The 24,318-nt window shown below is 49.5% G+C and overlaps 1 protein-coding gene across 8 annotated transcripts in view; it reads left to right on the top strand.

Annotated features, from left to right (window-relative positions):
• Positions 1-24,318, top strand: part of gria4b (glutamate receptor, ionotropic, AMPA 4b) — an 87,840-nt gene that overhangs the window by 36,158 nt on the left and 27,364 nt on the right. For 4 of the 8 annotated variants that reach the window (XR_015119544.1, XM_086227082.1, XM_086227079.1 and 1 more), the window contains exons 3-9: positions 8,256-8,495; positions 13,032-13,216; positions 15,798-15,851; positions 16,443-16,601; positions 19,254-19,439; positions 19,648-19,752; positions 21,420-21,530. Coding sequence is in view for 7 of the 8 variants with exons in the window: in XM_086227082.1 (XP_086083208.1) it covers positions 8,256-8,495; positions 13,032-13,216; positions 15,798-15,851; positions 16,443-16,601; positions 19,254-19,439; positions 19,648-19,752; positions 21,420-21,530 (1,040 nt within the window). In the remaining variant the exon portion in view is untranslated. Of the gene's footprint in view, positions 1-1,637; positions 1,783-8,255; positions 8,496-13,031; positions 13,217-15,797; positions 15,852-16,442; positions 16,602-19,253; positions 19,440-19,647; positions 19,753-21,419; positions 21,531-24,318 lie in introns of those variants that run through there. The other 4 variants (XM_086227084.1, XM_086227081.1, XM_086227080.1 and 1 more) reach the window with 2 other exon arrangements.

A 24,318-nucleotide genomic window follows, 5' to 3' on the forward strand; every position in this document is an offset into this window, starting at 1 on the left:
CAGGAGGAGTCACCAACAAACAGCGGTTATTCTGCTTTGCCGTAAACTTCAGTGTCCACATGTTTGTATTGACAAATATTTGTCACCTCTTTACGAAGCATTGTGTTTTCTGAAGGAAGATTTAGGAGCGTCAGAAATATTGGAAGAATTATCCGGAATCTCAGCCTTTCTTCCCGGGAAGAGTGAGCTGATAACCAGGAATACAGGAGTCAGCCTACATGCATGCCATCAAGTGGTCGTAGGAATTACAACCACATGAAGGCAGGAAATCTTGTGACTGTAATCAAATGACAAAATAAATCCGTACACGGAGGTGGAGGGAGCGAGGGATGGATCATAGGTGCTGAGGAGATGAGGTGCTGTTGGCTCACTGGCTGCTGTTTGGGGGCGATGACACCAAAGCCCCTCAAGAAAATGAGCATTTTAAAGGTGGTTTCTTCTTTGTTCTTAGAAAAAAATGTTACGATGCATGACTTGTACGCAGTGAGTATCTGAGTGTATTTACGTCATTGTCATGATTAAAGTGCAACAGGAGTCCCAGCGAGCCTCAGAACATCTCAATCTCTGCCAGCGGGGACGCTGGACCGTTCAGAGCACAGCTAGGACTTTCTGAAACAACTCCCCTCTTCCTGTTTCATCCATTTCTTCTTCTTCTCAGTGTTAATTTGTCCGGACTGATAAGTCTGAAGGTATCGGGACTCCTCTGGTCCTCGTGCTCCCTCTGTGCTTCCTGATTTGACTCTGGAAGTTTGGGTTCAGCGTGTCGACTCTGTTTTTGCGGTGAAACGAGCGCCTCATAACTCAGGTTTGCTCTGTGCAGCTCATGTCCATATATTGACGGTGCCGAGGTCGGGGGCAGTCGCCATCGGACCGCCCTGTAAGGGGGTGGGTCCTGACACCGGGGGGTCACTGGACCTCAGCAGTTTCACTGGTCAATACGAGGAGGTTGGAGAAGGTCATGTTGGTGAGTTCAGTTCTTGATGATCCAGGAGATCCCCCTCAGTCACATGATCCTCCTGTTTTTCTACAAGTGCGATAGCTGCTTTTGCCGGAGCGTGATGCAGAATGACAGCAGAGCATCGGCTGCTCTGTTAGTGTGTCACACACAGAACGTCTGGCCCATTGATCCGCTGCAGTAAGTGTGTGTGTGTGTGTGTGTGTGTGTGTTTGTGTGCTCTGACCTGCTTGTGCAGTGGAGTGTGAGGCCAGCGGATGCGGTTTCAGGGTCACTGCTGGTATGGGACTAAATGGACCAGTCCAGGAAGCCGACCTGTCACCAGTGGCCGCCCACTCACTGGCTGTCACATCAGCGCTGGGTCATACGGAGCAAACGCTTTGATACAGCTTGACTCTGATGGATTGCTGCTGTTGGCCTCTCTTGTCTCCTCTCTCTCTCTCGATAGTCTCTGTCTGATGTCACTTCTCAGACTGACTTCCTCTGACATTTCACATTTTCTAGAATTCAGTTCCCTTTTTTGTCATTTCTGAGCTTTTTACACACGACAAACATCAGTCAGTGGCGCTGCTGTCTCAGCCGGGGACTGTGACCGTCCGAGTGAGGACTCACAGGTATTAAAGTCCTGTTAGCCCTCATAAGACGATCGTTAATAAGATTAGTAATGAGACAGAGAAGCGTTAACGACATTCTGCTGCAGTCAGAATTAAAGTGAGAACATTGAGAAGTATAATAAAGGAACATGTCAAAACAAGAGGAGACTTGTGTCCACCAGACCTGAGGCGAGAGCAGCGTTTACGGTGAATGAAGCCTTTTAGTACGAAGAGGTAATTACACCTTTATAAATCTCATAACATGCTTGTTACATGTTACAAGGGACGACACATTAACAAGTTTATTTGTTAGATTAGAAAATATTGAAATTGAAGCTTCATTGTTTTTGCTTTGTTGAGGTGGATTAGCTTTAGTTACACAATCATTAACACTTAAATGTGCACTTATCAACTTTTAACAAACTGTTTTGCAGTTCTAAAGCAGAAGCAACTTACTAAGTTTGATAAGCTCTGTACTAAGGGTGTTGTCACAGTTTTAGGGATAAGCAACATTATCTCTTAACAAATGGTGAGCACGTATCAAGTACTGGTACTGCAGTATCATGTCAAGTACTATCACAGAGCACATGTAGATTCAGCTGCAGATGCGTGACGGCGTGTGTTCTCTCCCGTGGGTCCATTATTTACTCTCGCTGGAATGTAACAACGATTAGAGGGAGATTCTCAACTTCCTGCCATCATGTGACTCGTCTGCTCTCGTTTTCATTACTTTGAGGACAAAATCCTCCTCGTGAGTTCCATCCCAGCAGGGAGTTTGTTTCAGCCCGGCGATGTTCGACCTTCGGCTCAGATGTCCAGAGAGTTCTGCGGCCACTGCTGGCTCTCTAGTCTCAGCCTCCTGGACCCCTCCTCTCCCTCCCCAGGCCTCCAGTCACAGGTGCAGCTCTGACGGAGCGTCAGGTCACATGATACCATGTTAAGTGTGTGACGTTTTCCATCGGTTTTCCCTGCTTTTCTCACGGAAAGCCTGTTTATTGGTCGGTTATTTTGGCCAGAGGGAGTCGAGTCTCCAACGTTAACTCCATCAATCATGAACTGAAGAAATGAGGAATCGACCATCGGCTCATCGCCACTGTAGCTCACACATGAACTCCTTCATGTTGGATGTGTGCTGCATCAGTCGGAAGATCCTGTGTTGGGCTGTAGAAATGTGTCCCACGTGCTGACAACAGAACCTCCCCTCCTCTGGATAAATCTTGGGGGTAAAACGCGGAACAAAGCCTCTGGTGAGCAGTGGGGGAGCGAGCTGCCAGCTATGTATGGTTTTGATTGATTGCTTCTCCAGCGCCGAGGCTTTCTGTTTTAATGAAATGGATAACTCTCATGATGTGCCACTTGGCAGCGACTGTAGCTCAAGCATGTGTGAATGTGGCGACGGCGCCGTCGTTTGCGCCAGAGCTTCTCCTCATCCTGCTCATCGTGAGTGTGGAAATGTGACCTTGAAGGAAACTTTTCATGCTCCGAGTTGGACTGAACATCAGAGGGGCCGCATTTCAAGGATTTCACAACTTAGCTTGATAGCAACTGTGATGTTTCTGGAGTTTCGCCAACTAAATCCTCATGAACTGAACTAGAAGCACCAACTCTTACATTCAAATACAAAGCAGGAGTCTCTCTCTGTTTCTCATTCCTCTGTAGCTCTGTGGGCGTGTTGTTTCAAGTCCAATTAGCAATTAGCACTGGTGATGCTTTGCTTCCGCACACCGTTCTTCAGGTCTCGTTTCAGACACCTCACATTGAGAATTTAGAAGCTGCAGTGCGAGCTGATCTGATCCTCCTCCTCTTTGTTTCAAGGTGGTCTCTTAAAGTCCAGAGCTACACAACAAGCAGATCCTTCTCTTCTCTGTACTGCACAACCCACGCTAACTAGCTCAGCTCACTGGCTGGTAGTGGACCAACCATTTGCATACTTCCATCGAAAGTAATCAACTACTCTTTCTCCTAAACAGCCTCTATCTTTATATAATGGAGTTTGTTGGTTGTGTATAACATTTTTAATGAAATAACGAGTGGAAATGAGGAGATGTGATTTTGGACTCGTGCAGTGATTTGACGCAGCACCTCCAAAGCTCCACTGGAACTTGGGTCAACAGAACCAAAGGTTTGTTGAGGACTAGAAGAGCGACTGCTGCTACTGATGATGAGGAGGAGGAGGATTCCTGCTGGACACACCAGCATCCTGGACCTGAGCTAGCTGATGCTAACACTTTACACCCACTACCAGCCATTGGGCTAAGCTAACTAACCTGGACCTGAGCTAGCTGATGCTAACACTTCCCACCCACTACCAGCCATTGGGCTAAGCTAACTAGCCTGGACCTGAGCTAGCTGATGCTAACACTTCCCACCCACTACCAGCCATTGGGCTAAGCTAACTAGCCTGGACCTGAGCTAGCTGATGCTAACACTTCCCACCCACTACCAGCCATTGGGCTAAGCTAACTAGCCTAGACCTGAACTAGCTGATGCTAACACTTCCCACCCACTACCAGCCATTGGGCTAAGCTAACTAGCCTGGACCTGAGCTAGCTGATGCTAACACTTCCCACCCACTACCAGCCATTGCGCTAAGCTAACTAGCCTGTGTCTCAGCTCCCTGGAGAAGGGTGTCTATCTTCTAGTGTGTCTCATTATTTCCCAAAAAGTTGTTGTGTCCCTCTAAACCTGCCCAGCTGGCTTCCTCCTGCAGCTCAGCTTGAGTCCAGTGATACTCCACGTGGAGGAAGTCTGTGTTGCTGTGCGTTTGACCACATTGGCCTGATCTTTAGCATTATTTCCCTGCAGCTGTGGAGAAACCATGCATTCCCCCAGCCTTTCTGGCTTAAATGTTCATTCTCCTCTGAATAACTGCGCGTGAATTGTACATGAAAATGTGTTTCCATAAAATTATATTGCAGTCTTCCGTCAGAAATTATCCCGTTGCAGCTGCTGGTGCAGAACTGGAGTTTATCGATGTCGAGATGCTCAGTCTTTTGTCTTCCAGCATGTTTGTGATGTCATTGTGTACTTTGGATTAATTGCTACCAATATTATCGTGACCAGCTTCATCGCCGTGTGCAGTTGGTCCGTGCCACAGACTGACCAGCAGTCGCCACCTCGTCCACTATGATCAAGTCTGTCTTTGAATCCGAGCAGGTCTCAGTGCATCAGGAGGACAAAGATAAAGTGTCTTTTCCCTGTTTCAGTCTGATGGGATGTTGATACTCTACCACATCCAGCGTCTGAGTCTGAACGACCATCGCCTTCATCTCAAGTTTTACTGTAAATTAAGGCGAGGCAAGGCAGTTTTCTTTGTAGCCTGTTTTCCCCACCAGTTTGTCTCCAGGCTTCATGGCATCATAACAACATCCTCTGCCCTCAGAGCCTCACATCGACTGAGGAGAAACTCCATAGAAAACCTTTAACAGGGAAAAATGGGAGAAACCTCAGGGTGAGGAGGGGAGGAGGATCCCTCACCAGGAGGGACAGACGTGCAGGAGATGTTGTTACAGACAAGAAAACAGTTTATAACACAGAATGGAGGAAACATGGAAATGTTAGTAACAGTTGAAGAAGGAAGCTTCTGGTAGGGGAGGCAGGGAGAGCAAGCCAGCTTGATGGGGGACTGGATGGTAGACTGGTTCATGGGAGGGGAGGCAGGGAGAGCAAGCCAGCTTGATGGGGGACTGGATGGCAGACTGGTTCATGGGAGGGGAGGCAGGGAGAGCAAGCCAGCTTGATGGGGGACTGGATGGTAGACTGGTTCATGGGAGGGGAGGCAGGGAGAGCAAGCCAGCTTGATGGGGGACTGGATGGTAGACTGGTTCATGGGAGGGGAGGCAGGGAGAGCAAGCCAGCTTGATGGGGGACTGGATGGTAGACTGGTTCATGGGAGGGGAGGCAGGGAGAGCAAGCCAGCTTGATGGGGGACTGGATGGTAGACTGGTTCATGGAAGGGGAGGCAGGGAGAGCAAGCCAGCTTGATGGGGGACTGGATGGTAGACTGGTTCATGGGAGGGGAGCGCAGGCCGGTGTAACAGTAGGGAATAAAAAAATTAATTGCAATAATCAGCTCAAAAGTAATGAAGAAGTTTGTACTAAGTTTTAATTCATGATTCAACTTTTAGAATGCTTGTTTTACTGAGTGGAGTTTAACCAGATCAGCTGACATGGCGTCTTGTTACGTTTTGCTTTATGAGGCTCCACAGGTTCTCCAGGCCTCAACGCAAATGTGACCTTTACACGAAAACTATTGAGTCATTCGACAAGCATTTAATCAGACATACGTCCTGAATGTCAGCGACAGGATGTCTCCGTGTGGTGGAGCTCATGGGAGCAGCTGCTGGGCTCGGTAATTGTGTTTTTGTTGTGTGGTGATTTTGTTGTGTGTTAACTTCAGATATGAATGAGAGATGAACACTGGCAGCAATTAGAGACCAACTCAGCAGGGGGAGACAGAGTCTGAGCACCACTGTCAGGTTCTATACACACAGGCGGGTGTGTTTTAACAACATGTTCTGTGTGTGCGTGTGTGTGTGTGTGTGTGTGTGGGTCACCCTGGCCCTCGAGGGGACATCAGTGGGTTGTGTGGATTTTCCAACCTCTGGACTCCTTTCTTGGTTGAGTGGATTCAACTGCTCCTGAGGGCCTCCATCCCTCAATATGGACACACACACACACACACACACACACACCCTCCCTCCCTCCCTTCCCCTCCCTCCCCCTCAGTAGGTGTTAATCGCTGTGGTCTTCAGGTAGCAGTCGCTGTGACTCCCTGTGCTCGCTGGACAGACGGAGATTAAAATGTTTCAGACAGAACCGAGTCAGCAGAAACTTGATTTGCTGTGGTGGAACGCAGGAGCAGCAGCGTCCCTGCGACCGTCCGGGAGAGATTTGGCTCTGTGGCTGCAAACAACAACAGCAGTCCTACACATCCATGTTCCACCGGTGTGTCCTCCCTCCAGTGTCAGACAGATACTTCCTCAAAATATGGCAAAGGCATATTGACCTCCGTAGAAGAACACGGAGTGACGTGATAGGGTCCCACTCACACACTCACTGGGAACACAACTCCATGGCAGACAGGAATGTTGCTCAATGTTTGATTTCATTTGTTTTGTTGCAAAAAAAAACGTTTTTGCTTTTGTTTATTGATGAATTAAAAAAATCAATAAAAACACAAATGTTTTGATATTCAAGAAGTTTTTTTCTCTCTCAACTCCTGCTGCATGGAGCTAACGGGACTGCTGTTGACGTCTGTTGGTCGGCCATTTTGGATTGGGCGAGATCTGCTTCACCACATCAAGAGTGACTGACCTCTGGTCCACTTCATTCCGATCCTTTAGGTCATGTGACATGAGATCACACGTTTCTGCTGCTGCAGCCTGAATACAGTGGTTTTCATTTTTACTTCATCACAAGATGAGTGGTTTTCCTGCTCAGCGACAGATCCTGGGAGTCGTGGACTTACAGCATTTATCTGAAGGAGTCCTGACGCAGAGACAAGAGGAGGTGTGGTGCGACGACCAGCACTGCTCTCCGTCGCCACGCCGCAGTTCCTTAACTGCGACAGTTGCAGCTTTGCTCTCAGTCTTCCTCCGCCTTGTTCGTGTCTCTGAGGGAAGAAGCCGGCGGCGGATCAGAACCGGCTCCTGCATGGAAACAATGAGTTTGTCAATAAAGCGGCCCTCTTGTTTACTTCCCCACCCTCTTTTTTTTCCTAACAGCAGGAACATCTTGAGCTCTTCCTTCAGCCGGCGCTCACCGTGATTCTCCTCGGGAGCTGGCAGAGGACGCTCATTATCCTCCTTTGTCCCGTTGGTCTGTGTTTGTGTAAAAAGCCAGCAATTATAGTGCGTCTCTCGTCGACAGCCACATCTCGCTGTAATGAGGAGCTCCCCTTAAGCTCGCTGTGTGTTTGTGTGTACAGCACGCAAACTTTCCTTTAATTCAAAGTCTGACCAATAAGAGAAAGACAGTCTGACAATAGACGCAGGTTTGTGCTGTTTTGATGTTATAAAGAAGCGCAGCTTGAATGTGATGTGTTTTCTTAATGGGGGGAAACGTCCTCGGGAAACCAACAGCGGGGGATGATTCAGAGCGCCAGGAAGCGGTTCTGTTGTTGCCTTTGAGATGAGAGCATCAGAAGAAATGGATGCGTTGGGTTTTGATCTCTGTTTACTGCATTTAGCGACGCTCTTGAAAGGATTTAAAGGTTAATCAGAGCGATAACGGTTTGTTAGTTTGTCTCCAGTCCACAAAACCAAGCACCGGCAGCTCCGGTGATTCCTCCCAGAAATCTGCCGTCATTCAAAACGGCGAGAATTCGTTTTTGTTGGTGGTTTTTTTCTTCTTCTTCCTTGTTGTCAGTTCAGGTGCATTTGTGAAGGATGGTGACTGACACTGTTGGCAAGAACCTCAACACATATCTGTGGCAGTATTCTGCAGAACTCTCAATGAATGCGTCTGAATACACCTGTGGATAAATACTGCACTATTCCATTACGAATACTCTGTCTTCACTGTATTTACTGGGTTCCGTGTCTCAGTCGCGTTTCTCCGTGTTGACAAATGCTTGACATCATGTGGTCGTTTGAAGTCTGCAGTACGAATAACCGTGTGAATTCCCTCCTCCATGACAGACGTATGTAGGTCGGTTGATATCGGCCCGCCTCACTGATCACGCATTGTTTCCTTGTGCTCCCCAGTTTGCTCCCAGTACTCCCGTGGTGTCTTCGCCATCTTCGGCCTCTACGATAAGCGATCGGTCCACACGTTGACGTCCTTCTGCAGCGCTCTGCACATCTCCCTCATCACGCCCAGCTTCCCCACCGAGGGCGAGAGCCAGTTCACCCTGCAGCTCCGGCCGTCCATCCGGGGGGCGCTGCTGTCGCTGCTCGACCACTACGACTGGAACAAGTTTGTCTTTCTGTACGACACCGATCGAGGTGAGTTTCCTCCTCTGGAGCGCCAAACACCGAACGTGTAAGGATGTCTAACAGGTTGTAACAGCTCCCCTAAACTATTCAGAGACAAAGAAACCTAAACATTCTAAATGTTGCAGTCTAATCAGGACAGGTGATGAATCCCAGGTGCTGGTGAGTCACAGCTCTCACCTGTGTCAGGTCTGACAATCACGCCATGTTTCTCGTCCAGCGTGTCTGAGGGCAGCAAGTAATAACTGTTTCAGTGCTGCCTCCGTCCCCGTCTGTCCCCGTGGGTGCGCTCGCCTCCCCGCCAGACTACAGACTCACAATTGTCTTTTTGCTCCACTGTTTCTCCCACTCTTCATTTTTACTGCCACAAAACCATAAACCCTCCCAGAGTCAATAGGTTTGCACGCCACCTCCCACCACCCTGTTCCACGTTTCCATTACTAGACAGAATGAATATGGGCTGCTGCTCGCATCACATCGCCACATCTCGCTTTCATTTTCCAGAAGGAAGTCGGGGGGTTTCATTGCTTCTGTCTGCTGCTGCAGGGACGGCGGTGAATGTTTGAGCAGATTGGCAGTGCAGGAGCTGCAGAGCGCGAACGGAGTCGGGACGCCGTCCCATCAGAACATCTCATTCCCTTTTCTCTTATCTCAGGTCGTTCACGCTTGAGCGGGTAAAAAGCGTCTCCGCTCTTCTTAACAAAACCCTCTCATATCTGATCAAGAGTTCTCCAAAAGCACAGCAGAGGTTCTAGACATTAGTCTGACCTGTTCCACCCGCAGGTTCTCACCCCAGGTCGGCAAACAGCAACAAATCAATGGGATCTCATTGATAAGCTTTGACTGACCGAACAGCCCGTAACCACCGTGGTGGTCCATGACGAGAGGTAAAGACTGACTCGTGATCAACTCAGAGTCCAGAGTCGGATGGAACCGAACCTCCCCCAACCTGACTGGCCTCCTCATCCGGGCCTTTTCACCATCCTGACATCAAAACACCACAGTTGTTTCACCTCAGTAATTAGCTCCGCCCAGGAGGTGGTGTTTTTGGTGCGTCTCTTCATCCGTTTCACCGCCTGTGGTGACGAGTGTGGTGAATGTGTCGACCTGGTCGCCGTCTCCTCCGGCACCAGCTGTCCTGGAGGCGGTTGGAACTCATCTTTATAAATGTGAAACACTACAGTTCTGGAATGGCGACAGATTGCATGGAAAGGTCAAAGGTCAGCTTCACTTGGCTGTCACGCTGTCCTGTAAAGACCTAACCTTGCTGTTCCTGGTGGAGGCAGCGAGCGACTCTGTCCACGGTGCTGAAATCTGCAGCACACCAGAACGAAATTTTTCTGCTTTCAACACAGCAGGCAAGTGTTTTAGCAGCGCTGCGCCTTCGTCTGCAGATTTTGCTGAAAATTTGTAATTAATTGTGTGATGTTGATTTGTCTTGTGGCATCAGAAATTGATATTTGTCGTAGAAGTGAAATATGGCGGTATTGTGAGGAGGTGCCCCCCCCCCCCCCAAGCTGGTACTTGTGAGTAAAAGGGGTTTCCTTGAGTCATGTTTGAATTCCTCAAATATGTCTCAAGCACCACCAGACCAAGTCCTGCTTCTCATAAGGCATTCGGCCTTTTACACGCACGCACGCACGCGCGCACGCACGCACGCACGCAGGTGTGTAATCAACCGAGGCATGGCTGAGCTCAATGGATGCCCGTCTGAATGCCTGCATCAAAGCAACAGGGATACAAGGGACATGTGTGTTTGTGTGTGTTTTGTCTTCCCTTGAACTCCCATGCGCACACACACACACACACACACACACACACACACACATGCGTGGACAAGAAAGAGAAAAGGAGGAGAAGGTAGATAAGAGAAGGAACCAACTCAAAAGAGTCCCAAAACAAAGAGATGGTAAGAGGAAACAAGGCGACGGGAGGAAATGAGCAGCAGCTGAACTGGTAGCAGCGGCGCCGAGCGTCTGAGCGCCTCAGACGAGAGGAGAGGATGCGGGGAAAGCAGAGGTCTGACTCAATGAAGCAAAGATGGAGGCTCAGCACGCACACACTCTGACAGTGGACGTCACACCCACTGCAGGGTTAAGAAGGGACGGCGAGCAAAGGCCCGTGCAGATGTGCGCTCACTCTTCCCTCCGCGCGCTGCAGCTGCCTCCATCTAGCGTCCAGCTCGGCTCAGCGTGCCGCTCGCCGCTGGCTGTGTGTTTGACGCTAATTCCTGCTGGCTGCTGCTCCGGATCACGCCTCCAGGCTACACGTTTATCAGCTGGTAATCAGCTGGCCCTTTGCACGCTTTGCTTGCTTTGGCTGCCACCGCCGCTGCAGCTTCCTGTCCCTGCACAGTTTGGTGCACAATGGGACATAAACGGGCGCCATATTGTTTTACATTTCGGCACAAGCAACTTCCTCCGGCCGTGGACTGTGGTTGGAACAATGTGAACTTCCCTGGCTCCTGGTTTTACAAAAACGGCGTTTTGTTTGTTGTTGTGTGTGAGTGTTTTTTTTTTTTTTGTATTTTCAATCAAAACCATTGAAGCTACGCTGAGGAAGGCTTCGCCAGGCTTCGCCAGGCTTCGCCAGGCTTCGCCAGGCTTCGCCAGGCCCTGACCACAGGTGCAGGACTTGTGTGCGTCTGCTGCGTCCTCATCCTCCGTTCCCGTCATGCTGTTGGTGATTGAGTCAAACATTTCATCCTCCTGCCGGACGCGTTTGTCCTGACAGAGACCAACCGACTCCAGACCAACAGATATGAGCAGCGTCGTAGCAACGTCACAACACAGAACCAGAGATCTGTTCTAACACGGCTGCTCCTGACGATCCGGTCAAAAATGAGCTTCAGTGACCTCAGGGGGTCGGCATCGGCGGGTGCCGTGAGCTCGGCCTCTCTCTCCCCCTCCCTCTCTCTACCGTTTCTTGTGTGTTTGTCTGGGACCATGTCGGTCTGTCTGTGCTCCCAGGACAGCGGGACCGATGAAGGTCCAGGACCACTGAGCAGGTCCTGTTCAACGTGGCTTTGGAGGAAGTCAGTGTATGTTGGTTCAGATGAGTCACAGCGCCACCTGGTGGCACCAGAAAATGACATTGATTCTTTTACCACCTGAGGAGCTTCCTGATTGGTTACTGTGACGACTTAATGTCAGACGTCGTTGCTGTAGCAAGGCAGCCATATTTAAAAACTTGCCATTGGACAAGAACCTGGACTCCATGTGGTCGAAACGTCTCCATAGATCACGTGTGATGTCAGTATGTGGGTCTTCTCTAGCGCCACCTAGTGGACACAGGAAGTGATAATTCCTCAAAACAATTCAGTGTTGCATTTGCATTTTCTTTCTGCTGCACCTCAACTTCCTTTGGCAGTGACTTCCTTCCAGCGGGGCTGAGGCCGGGACTGAGGAGGGGCGGGGCCGGGTCTGCAGAGCACAGGTTAATCCACTAATTGGTAGCAAAGGGAGACGGGTTGCCAGATTGTGATGGCCACCAGGAGGGGCCGTTTAAGAGGGACATCTGTTCCTGCTGGAGAACAGACGCCCTCACAGCTCCCTCACTTCCTCCCTGACACTCTTCGTACACAACCCTGACAGCACCCCCACCCCAGAGTACACCATCACACCCGGCTCACGTTTCCCTGACTGGACCAAACGCCGGGGTCTGGTTGGAGGACGATGAAAGCTTTCGAGGAGTTTCTCTCAGTCTTGGCAGGGATGTCATGTGACGTTGCGTCAGTGCGAGCAGCCAGTATCAGAACCAGGAAGTATCATCAAAGTTTCACCACTTAACGCGAGCATCGGCGGTATTTCACCAGCACGCGTCATCACCAACAACGACAAGAAAATAATCTTACAGTCCGGCGAGAGAACCTTTCATGGACATCCAAGTCAGGTGTTCGTCACAAGATGACGACGGATGTTTTTTAGGATGTTTATTCTAGAAATCCTGAGGAGTTTTATTACTGTGGTGCTCATAGAAATACCCACTGGCATGCGAGTACTGCAGTGAAACCACCCACAGAAGAAGTACATTCAAATGTTTGGTGTTCTGGTCAGCTTCTGGAAGTCAATATTGGTTTTAGTCATATATTTTTAGAATCTAAGCACATTTACTCACCATAATTAGTCTCTAATTGTGTTGCAGATTAATTACTGAGTAAATACAGAGGGATTACAGATGCTAATTAGCCTGCAGCTATAATCTGACACAGCGTGTTACATGGTGACATCGCTGTTTGAGCTGCATATTGTCCCTTTTCAATGAATATTATCTATAAATTGATATTTATGTTCAAAAATGAAAGCAACCAGCCATGTCAATAAAACTCTGGTAAGCTGGTGCTGAATTGGCTGCAGTTTTGATGTTCATTTCTGGAATATTCATATATTCTGGAATATTCTGCTGTGATACATGATGCGATGCAGACTGTCTTCAGATCCAGGGTGGACCGCTGAGCTCCTGTCTGGTTGTTTCAGCGCGACGATCAAGTAACTCAGAGCCGCTCAGCTGTTTCTTAACCTCCTGGTCTGATGTGTCTACCCGTGTCAGGATACGCCATCCTGCAGGCCATCATGGAGAAGGCGGGACAAAACAACTGGCAGGTCAGCGCCATCTGTGTGGAGAACTTCAACGACGCCAGCTACCGCCGCCTGCTGGAAGACCTGGACCGGCGGCAGGAGAAGAAGTTTGTCATCGACCTGGAGGCCGAGAGGCTGCAGAACATGCTGGAACAGGTGATGTCATCACGCGCTCCGGTTGCTGGCGGGATGTTGGTTTGATGCTGCAGCTCCTTAGGAGTGTTAAAGGTCTGCTCCAGATGGTTCCCGCTGCAAACCAGAACCTTCAGTCTCCACGATGGCTCCTTAAATATCCGCCAAACTGTTTTAAGGAGAAACTACTGCTAATTACAAAGTATTTCCTAGCGTCCATTGTGCCCGGCTGTTTGGAATTGCAGTTTTCCTTTTGAATACAGTTCAGTTCCCGCGGTCAGTCCAGTCAGCTGTGATGTCACTGAAGTCAAGCGTGGCGTTGCACCTCAGTCAGTGTCTGGAGCTGAAGGTGAAGGAGTGACATCAGGATTTACGAACCCTCAGCCCAGTCTGACAGGTATCAGTAGGTGGAGGGGAGTTAGTGTGGGGGGACGAACTTGTCCTTGAGAGCGTCTCATGAGTGAGGCCCAGCTGGACAAACATCGGTTCTGGAGGATTTGTGAGACGAAGAACTGAGTCTTGAGTTGGTAAGCGTGAGGAAGGTTGGCAGTCTGAAACTCTGATCGTAGAAACATCAAGTCACATGTTTTGTTTACTTCCCATTTGCTTAAACGCTATGACAGTTTTGTTTTTTGCAGGAACGGAAGAATATTTTACACAGTTCCTCAATGTTTGTTTTGCCTTTTTTTAAAGTGCTAATTAGCCGCTTGTGAACCTGGAAGCAGTCTGTTCTGATCTCAACGGTGTTTGCTGGCAGGAACACACTCGGAATATCATCTTCCTCCTCCTGCTCCTCTTCATCCCGTCTCCCCCCGGGGCAGCTGGTGTCTCTAATTGTTCAATTATTCAAGAAATCTCCAGTCTGACATCTGTCATCCTTCCAACGATTTATTTTGCAGATGTGCACGCGTGTGTGTGTGTGTGTCTGCGCATGTGTGTGTGTGTGCGTGTGTGTGCGTGTGTTCGTATTTGTGTGTCTGCGTGTATGTGTGTGTGTTTGCGTGTTCGTATTTGTGTTTGTGTGTTCGTATTTGTGTGTCTTTGTGTTTGTGTGTTCGTATTTGTGTGTCTGTGTGTGTTCGTATTTGTGTGTGTGTGTTTGTGTGTTCGTATTTGTGTGTCTGTGTGTGTTTGTGTGTTCGTATTTGTGTGTCTGCGTATGTTTGTGTGTTCGTATTTGTGTGTGTCTGCGTGTGTTTGTGTGTTCGTATTTGTGTGTGTGTGTGTGTGTGTGTTCGTATTTGTGTGTATGTGTGTGTGTGTGTGTGTGTGTGTGTCCTCCCTGTGAACAGAGCATCTCACCAGCAGACACTCGGACTCATTTAGATGTAGCAGTAAAGCAGTCATCGGAGTTCCAGCGTCGCTCTGACGTCCGCCTGCTCGTCCTGCCCAGCCTCAGGATTTCAACACGGCTTCATTGGCTGACACCGTGTCTCCGTGTCATGTACACATACATGCACATATGTAGAGTATCAGCAGAGGCTGGTGGAAACCCCAGTCCATGCAGTGGTTAGTCTGGGAGCAGTGGTTTCTCCATGCGTCAATCCTTGTTGCCACGGGAAACGATAAGAAACCTAAAGTTGAGAAACCTGAAGTTGTTTGATGAGGCCTTGAACCGAACGCCGTCATTGATCAGAAGAGGCGATGCAGCGGAGCTTCAAGGCTGTAGTTGGGGGTCAGGATCTGAGGGGCGTCGCTGTCCTGCTGCGGTGACGACACTTGTGAACTACATCAAGGTTGTGCGATACCAAACACACGTTACTGGCTGAACGCCGTTAGAATGGTAGAACATTCCACCTTCTCCAGGACCGTGGAACAAAAGAACTTTCCAGAAGGGAAAAAAAAAAATCTATTCCAAGATTTCAACACCCCGTCGACGTCTGCAGGTCAGGAAATAGGAATTCTTCCCAATGTGAGATGAACTCCGTCAAGCTAGGACATGTAGTAATTACACTACTGATGAAGTACACTACGAATAAAGTATTACTACTTGATTACCATCCACCGCTGATTGAAGTACTTCCTTGCAAAGAAATATTCCTGAACAGAATCATGAAATACCAGCAAATGTTCTTCCCAGCATCGCAGCGTGCTGACACTCGCTGCTGCGACTCGGTGTCAGGATTCATTTTAATATTTTGGATGTATTTATTGGATATTAATGCGATAAACTGCAACTTTCCCATCACCTGGCACTCTGATCTTGTCAGCTTTGAAGCGACCGGGGAATAATTATCAGTCCCAGCTCTCCAGAGATCTAAATCTTATTTTCTCAGCTCAACCCTTGGCTTTATTAACGGGTTGTGGGATTTCCCCGATGTCAGCCTTCAAAATCAGTTCTATCACCAAGACACAGCTCCGTGTGCGTGTGCGTGTGTGTGTGCGTGTGCGTGCGTGTGTGTGCGTTGTCATGTCTTTGAGAGTTTGAATTATTTACTTCCTGGATGCGACTGTGACATGGCGGCCTGTTCATTTGTTTAGACGTCCGTTCTTCCTCAGATCAAAGCCTCACACTCGCCTGTCACATGCATCATTTAGAGGAATTAACATCCGATACGCCGGATCCAGCTGAGTTAACGGCGAGCTCTGTTCCACCTCTTCACAGATTGTCAGCGTTGGGAAGCATGTCAAAGGCTACCATTACATCATGGCCAACCTGGTGAGGAAAAAAACACGCCTCTCGTTTGTATTTCTGCTCGTCACCTCCAGCACTGCGCCCTTGTTGTTTATACTGCATCAGGCACTGCAAGTGAAGCTTCCATCTATTGTGTCTTGTAGTATTACTTGCTTTCAGACGTATTTATGAACACAAAAGCACATTTTCTTTTTAGTATCAGCGCATCTTCAACTGTGTCCACAAAGTATCCACAGAACGTTGTAGCATGTAGGGATGTTTCTGGTGAGGACATCGGCTGGCAGTCAGTCGCGCTTAGAAAAGAGAAGGGAGAAAAGAACCAAACTGGCTTCAACGCTCGGTTGTTGGAGGAAAACCTGGAAGTTGGTGCTGCAAAGCTGATGGGATTGTGATTCTGGAATCTGGAGGATCAGGATCAGATTAGTACACGGCATCATCGAAAAAGGAGCACGCCAGGAACATGAAGGGATTCAGTTGAACAGAATATAACCTTGGGTCAGGAAACGTACGTGTTTTAAATTTAAACCAAACAAAGATCTATAGTTCCATGTCAGTTCATTGGTTCCTCTCCTCCTGCCAGACCGTGACCAGCCTGTCTGCTTGTTGCCCCTTTAGGGTTTTAAAGACATCAATCTGGAACGCTTCATGCATGGCGGCGCCAACGTGACGGGCTTCCAGCTGGTTGACTTCAGCAACCCCATGGTCATCAAGCTGATGCAGCGCTGGAACAAGCTGGACCAGAGGGAGTACCCGGGTTCTGATGCTCCACCCAAGGTACATCACCTTCAGATACCATCAACAATGCAACAGTGTTTGTTAAATGTGATTTGGTGGAACATTTTACAAATTTAGTACCTTAAAAAAAACTTTATCCATGATTTCAAGATTAAAAACCCAGTGAACTGAAAAGTTGTGTTTGAAAGAGGGTGCAGCCATGTGAGTCAGGGACCTCTGGACCTCCATGGTCCCTCTCAAGGAGCCACAGGCCCCTGTTTGAAAGGAATGCAACAGTACCTCAAATATCTACAGATATTTTGCTCAAGGTGGCGTTCAGGGTCATGTGTCAGAAGCACTTGAGGCAGCTGCTACGAGCCTTCAGTGTCTGTTTACCAGAACAGCTGTGAAGCTGCATTCTGCTTTAATATCAGGAGGGTTGTGTGTAACCGTGGTGATGAATACCAGTTTAACATGAGGAGACGGAGTGGTAGAATCAGACACGTAGCCGGAACTACTTTCCTGACTGGGCGCAGTGATTTGACGCAGCACCTCCAAAGCTCCATTGAAACTTGGGTCAACTTGGGTCCTGCTGGACACACCAGCATCCTGGACCTGAGCTAGCTGATGCTAACACTTCCCACCCACTGCCAGACATTGGGCTAAGCTAACTAGCCTGGACCTGAGCTAGTTGATGCTAACACTTCCCACCCACTACCAGCCATTGGGTTAAGCTAACTAGCCTGGATCTGAGCTGGCTGATGCTAACACTTCCCAGCCACTACCAGCCATTCGGCTAAGCTAACTAGCCTGGACCTGAGCTAGCTGATGCTAACACTTCCCACCCACTACCAGCCATTTGGCTAAGCTAACTAGCCTGGACCTGAGCTAGCTGATGCTAACACTTCCCACCCACTACCAGCCATTGGGTTAAGCTAACTAGCCTGGACCTGAGCTAGCTGATGCTAACACTTCCCACCCACTACCAGCCATTTGGCTAAGCTAAATAGGGGGGGGGGGGTATAACAGTTGGTAAAACACACCTGAAGCAGCAAAGACAGATCATAAGTGAGACCAGAGGCGCCTGGATACGCAGCAGCATGACGGCAGCACCAGTCCAGACAGAACTACCTCCGCCCACACAAAACAGACCCTCACCAGCATGTTCATACAACATCATCATCGTCAGCGGGCCGCTCGCTCAGCTCCGTCCACTGCTGTCATCCAGCATTGTGACAGACTGACCCACTTCCTTTATTTCGGTTGCACAGATTGCAAATGGCAGCGGGGCAGGAATGCAGCACGCCACGGCAGTCAGCAAACCTCCTGCCTCCAGCTAATCTGTGTCCAAGATTTTTAGAAACCCCGATGCAGTGGACTGTGAATGGTGTGAGTCAAAGCGAGTTAGCGTGTCTGATGGATGGCGGCGATTCAAATTAAAAGTTTACACCACAGGGTGATATCACATGACACTGTGAGTGTTGGTGTCGGATCTATTTCTTATCTGGTGGTGCTGCGGCTTGTTATGTTACCTACAGACACATCGAGGGGTCGCAGGGTTTCCTTTTTTGCGGCTAGACTATCGAGCAGCTGCTTGGTGGGACATTTAATGTTGTCGTTGTTCATGACGTGGTAACTGACCAAATTTTAGGAACCTTTTCTCTTGTGGTGTAAGAAGCTATAAATCATTGGCTACTGTTTAACCCTTTCTTGTCATCGTTGGAGAGTTTGCGTCCGCCATTGCCGTGCTTTTCTAGGCTCTTCACGTGCGATCAGACCACATGGATCAAGGCTAAGACTGAGTGGAGTCTGGAGTCACCGTTTGATCCCCTGATTGACAGCCGGAACAGCAGCAGCAGCAGTGTAGGCTAGCACATGTGGACTGTTGTCTGTAGTAACGGTCGCCAGCCGTCCTCCAGCACCGTCCCTCGCCGTACCTGGTCATCATCACATCCCCGTGTATGTTTTTTCGCTGCTCTGAAGCTCCTGTTTCAGTTTGAGCCTCATGTCTCGGTGAGCAGTGGGCTAATGAATAGCCTTCACCCCTGACCGGAGGCAAAGTTAATGAGCTCCTGCTAGCTGGGATAATTGATGCCAGACTGTCCAGCTGGACAAACCGCTCGCCGTCTCCCCTTCCTTCCCCTTCTTACTCTCCATCTTGATGCCTTTTGTCATTCACTCAATTAGTGTCTGCAGCACCAGAGGTGAGTTTTAGGGAAATGTATGGCTCATGAGGGAGAAAGGGATCTTTGTAGATGCAAATAATCAGAGGCAAAGACAGATTAGGGAAAATTGGAGGCTGTGGGGAATCAGTTCTTCACTTCTCTTCCTTTGGACTCCCAGAGAATAATGAGCAGAGAGCTGCTGCCTGTGTGCAGCAGCAGCGAGGCCGCCATGGCGTGCTGCGTGGCCCTGCAGAAAGTCTGTGTGCTCTCCCAGGCAGCCTTCCTCTGATTGTTAAGCTAATAAAAATAAATCTGACAGACACATATTGCTGAGCTTTTTTTCCTCCCCACCTAAATCAGCGGCAAATTAGCCCCGTAAGTGTTCCCAGTGCGTCCCTCAGCACTTGCATCCGCCCAGACCCAACAGCAAGATTACCTGTAACTCATGAAATCACATGACTTGTACCATGATTCCTACTGCAGTGTTTTCATGAAAGTTGTTCCTAGCTGAAGAAACTGCACATAACCCAACTGTGCCCACTTACAGTCTCCTACTATCTCCCAGTACACCTCCGCTCTGACATACGACGGCGTGATGGTGATGGCCGAGGCCTTCAGGAACCTGCGCAGGCAGAAGGTGGACATTTCCAGAAGGGGGAATGCTGGCGACTGTCTGGCTAACCCGGCTGCCCCCTGGAACCAGGGCATTGACATGGAACGCACTCTCAAACAGGTGAAGCAGACTTTTCCACTCTAGCGGCTCTACAGCGCGTCTCCCTGCAGCGTCCTTCAATATGGAGTCAGAAGAGTTACTCAAAGTATTACAACCAATGCAGCACCTGCCTTTTACCATGCAGAGGTGATGGAGCGTAGCAGTAATGTGTGTGTGTGTGTGTGTGTGTGTGTGTGTGTGTGTGTGTGTGTGTGTGTGTGTGTGTCAGGTCCGACTGCAGGGATTAACAGGTAATGTCCAGTTTGACCACTATGGCCGCAGGGTCAACTACACTATGGACGTGTTTGAGCTGAAGAATAATGGACCCAGACGGGTAAAGCACCACACCACACCGCCTTCATTCCTGCTTTAGATAAACATGAGTCACACTCACCATATTCTTTCCACAGCATAAGACACACACACACTAACGCACACACACACACTCACGCACACACTAATGCACACGCACACACACGCGAGCACGCACACGCGCGCGCATATGCACACATGCGCATATACACACACACTCACACACACTCACGCACACACGCGCGCGCGCACACACGTGCACACACACACTCTTCTGTCCTGTGAATGAACGTGCTGGAAGAGTGCGACCTCTTCTATTATCATAAGTAAGAGACCCTCGGGTCCCGCCAGCGTTTCTCCCTCTGTTAGGAGACGATGGATGTCTTTAGGGAGGGAAGATGAAGTTTCAGGGAAAATGAGAAAAAGAGAGAGCGAGGGAGAGAGAGAGCATTTGTGAGAGTGATGGCAGGAGGATGGGATGAAATAGAGCGCAATCAAGGTGGAGGGGAGGAGCGGGAGGAAGGGGAGGAGTTCCCATCGATCAAATGCTGCTTTGGCAGTCTTACAGCGGGGGTCCTGTGAGGACACGCCGTGTGACTGGGTTTGGGTCACAGCATCTCTCTGGCGTGCTCTTCAATCATCCTGATGCCCTGCCTCACCGCAGGTGGCAGCCAATCACAGCTCTTTGTTCCCTCAGGAACCAGCGGCCACCCTTGCTGGGGTGCTGACTGCTGCTGTCAGAGCCTCCTGTCCGCCGGAGGATCCCAACATCCGTGTGACTCCGTGTTCTTGATGAAGACTCTGCCAGGATCTGGTTTCTTGTATCTTTCCAGACAGAAAATGCTGATATTTGACCACAGCACATCAAGTCTGTCAGGTCTGGTCAGTCAGCTTGACCCTGAAGAAACAATCAACGTGGCTCACGCCGTGGCTCGGCGAATGTCAGGATCCGCCGTCCAAGTTCTGCTGCTTCTCTGAGATCGGGTGGGCGTGGCAGCTGCCTGAGTAAAGCTCACCTGTGTCCTTTCATATCAGTTCACGCCGCACAGGCTGATTGTGATGTAAAGCCAGATCTCGCCTGCCCGTCTGCCCCCGACCGTTCTGGCTGACGATTCATTCGAAAGCTCCAATTAAGTTGTTTTGCACCTTGAAGCAGAAGAGGAAGAAGAACTTGTCGAGCTTGACTAAGTTGTCTGAGGTTTGCTGTGATCGGAGGAGGAAGAAGCTTCTAACGGGCGCTCGCAGCAGCTCAACCGCCATGACGCTTTCGGACGCCGTCAGACACTTGATGTAATGAGAAAACAGGCACTGAAGTCAGGAGAAGGGCCGGCGGTGCTGCTTCCGGCGTGACGATGGCCAAACTTCTGATGTTTGACATTTATCAGGATGTTGGACTGCTAGACAGGATCCACCCATCGGCCTCTCGCCAATCTTCGTTCCCACATTCTTTCTCCATCTTGCTGCTGCTGATGGCGGTCTGGTGGTCAGTGCTGTCACTGGCGACGAGAGCCTCGCTGTAGACGCCGCGCTGCGTGTTTAGGGCACAATCCTGATGATATGAGTAAGAAGAGTGGAGTTCTGCCAGTAGAATGAAGCGCACGGTGTTCTGTAGGAGACACACACACACACACACACACACACACACACACACACACTGCAGTGGAATCAGTGTTTTTATTTTCCCTGCAGATTGGCTACTGGAACGATGCAGACAAACTGGTGCTGATCCAGGACTCCCCGCTGCTTCCAAATGACACGTCTGGCATGGAGAACCGCACTGTCGTAGTTACGACCATTATGGTAAGAGACCGCCGTGCGCCTGCCAACACACACACACACACACACACACACACACACACACACACACACACACACACACACACTTTCAGTGATGTGCAGTGGCAGGAGACTTCATCATGGACTGCAGACATGGAACACAGGAACCACAGAGTCACAGGACGACATCCACAGCCCCCACATGGACGTTCAGGTGGACTGTAGTTACTTAACTCGGGTCAGCAGCAGTTTCGCCTTCCATTGCCTCAGAAAAACAGGGAACGCTGTATCATCCTTCCTGTTTGTAGCTGGATTTATGTTCCCACCACACATTTGGGAAGAATTCCCATAGTCTGATGCTTCTGCAGCTATGAAACACAGCAGTTCTGTTTCAGTTCCAGCGTTCAGAGACAGCTTATCTCCGTTTTGCAGTGACATTGAATTTTCTGACAAGGAGAAATCCTTCACATAAAAACTAACTTTGAAGAATCAATTATCCACCAACATGAACCAGAGCGTGGACAGGATATGATGACACAATAATTTCAGCGCCAATGTCCACTTCCGTGTAGCCGGAAACGTCTCCACATTCGTTCAGGACCCTCCAAGGCCCCTCCGCCGTGTGCTGCCACCACCCAGAGTTCAGCAACAACATACTCGCTTACGGCACATTGTTAAAGAAGGAGACTGTATTCTATCACTCTTAAATAGCAATTGAACGTCTCACACACACAGGTGGGAAGAAGCGACGCCCCCAGGGTTTGTTATCGTCCTCGGGCAGGTGTCAGGTCTCTGTACACGGGACGTGTGACATCAGATAATCAATATGCTGATATTTGATGGCTGATTTGACCGATAGCCGGTCTCCAATGCTGCCGTGAGCTGTGTGGGGAGTTCTTGTGATTCTCACATCGTGTGCAGACATGAAGCTTTTGTCTTTAATGAGGACACATTGAGGAAAGTTCTAGTTCTTGTTTCGGCTTCATGAATGAGGAAGACTCAAGCAAGCCTGAAAACATCACCCATCGGAGCGATGTTTTCTGCTGATAAAGCTGATCAGCTGGAATATTAATGCTTCGTTGGTAAGGACCCCTACATACTCATTATTCTAAGTATATCTACTTCGTGTTGTTTCCTACAGCACGTGATGTTATCCTATCTGAGGCTTCAAGCTTTGCACAAAACAGTGCTTAGAAATCGCCTTCAAAGGGCTCATTTTATTCAAGTGAAGAAGGTTCGTCCGTTCAAACGTGTGCGTCCGCCACCTCTGCATGTATCTGAACACCATTCATGCACTGGTAACATCCCTGAAGTCAAACTACAACCTGCTGCCATTCATTTGAAGATGGGAGTTGATAAAAGAGCTGAGTCACGTTAGAGGCTTGCGTAGACATGTGAGTCTCTGGCTGTGACAGTGTCACGGCGGCTCTGGTATGGCCGACGGGACCTAAGAGTCAGATGTCGAGTGTAGTGGCGGAGTGGAGGCGGTGGTTTGGAGAGTCACAGCTCAGCACAATCCTCCCCTCTTTACAGCCCCTGATGAGGAACCCCATTTTAAGAAACTGAACCCCAGTCGGACGGATATGAAAGCCCCTTAATGGCAGAGTGACGGAGACAGCAGCCGAGCCCAAATGAAGCCCTAAAGACACTGGGCGAGCGAGCGGCGAGAGAGAGAGAGGCACTGCAACTTTGTTAATGGACAAACTGAACGAGAAATGGAGCCACTCAGAGCTGTAATGGAGCCCCTCGAGAGGAAAATGAAATGCAAATGGAGGGAAAAAGACGTTTTTAAGGATTTGTGGACGGACACTCATTCAGACCAGAAGGGTCCTCAGCTCCTCGTGTGCACTCGCCGGCTCCCTGTCTGTGTGAATCATACGTTGTCATGCCCATGCTTGCGTGGTCAGCTTGAATCCCATCTTCAATCTGTAATTTTTCATGGGGCTACACACTGAGAAGCTACCAGGATGTGAATATGTGCTGTAGTTCCAGCCACTCTGTCTCTGCTCCATCACGCACAGAGGGGCCCCGCTGTTAACCCCCGCTCGCACCGACTGGCGGTCTCATTAACATCCCGGCTCACTTCCATCACGCTCCTATCCAGCATCACATTTCCCCTCCATCGTGATGGCTGCCCTTCACTGCTGCTTTTGTTGGTCCACCTTGTTTGTGAAGTATTTGTTGAGGTCATGAAGTGTATTAGTGTAACGTTGCATCCTGGCTGCCTCAGTCCCTCAGGGTGGAGAAAACACGGGTGGGGGAACACGGGCCACACCCTTCCTGGTTTTAGCCATGGTGGTAAGCTAGGCTAATCACATCCCAGATTTCTTGCTGTTTTGCAGGCTAAGCTGATTAGCAAAGGGAAATACAGTTGTAACTTGGCTTCACATCTGAAGTTGACAAGTTCCTGACGTCCATATTAATCTCAGGAGGTTTGACCACCAGCTCGCTGCCGTTACACCACCTGAGCTGCGTTAGCTTGAATGCAGCGCCAACACAAACACTTCAGAGCTGTTGTGTGATTGGCTGTGCGAGGGCGGGTGCTGCGCAGGACGATGCCCCCCTCTGCTGCAGGTTCACTGCCGCGCTACGATGCCGTCGCTGGTGTTTTCTATTCTACCTTCTAGCTCCCCTCATGCAGCTTCACATGCGATGTTTGTGTGAATCGGCAGCACCTCAGTCTGTACATTCTTCCTTTGTGACGCTTTCTGACACCTGCCCACAACCGAGTGAAACAGGTGGCCTTTTATTGTGTCAATTACACTCATAATTGTACCTCATAAACACGCAGCTCGTGAACGGTTGACACTCG

The sequence above is a fragment of the Aulostomus chinensis genome, chromosome 15, assembly GCF_037954235.1.
Source record: "Aulostomus chinensis isolate RoL2024-O1b breed Wild chromosome 15, RoL_Achi_v1.0, whole genome shotgun sequence".
Classification (NCBI taxonomy): Eukaryota; Metazoa; Chordata; class Actinopteri; order Syngnathiformes; family Aulostomidae; genus Aulostomus; species Aulostomus chinensis.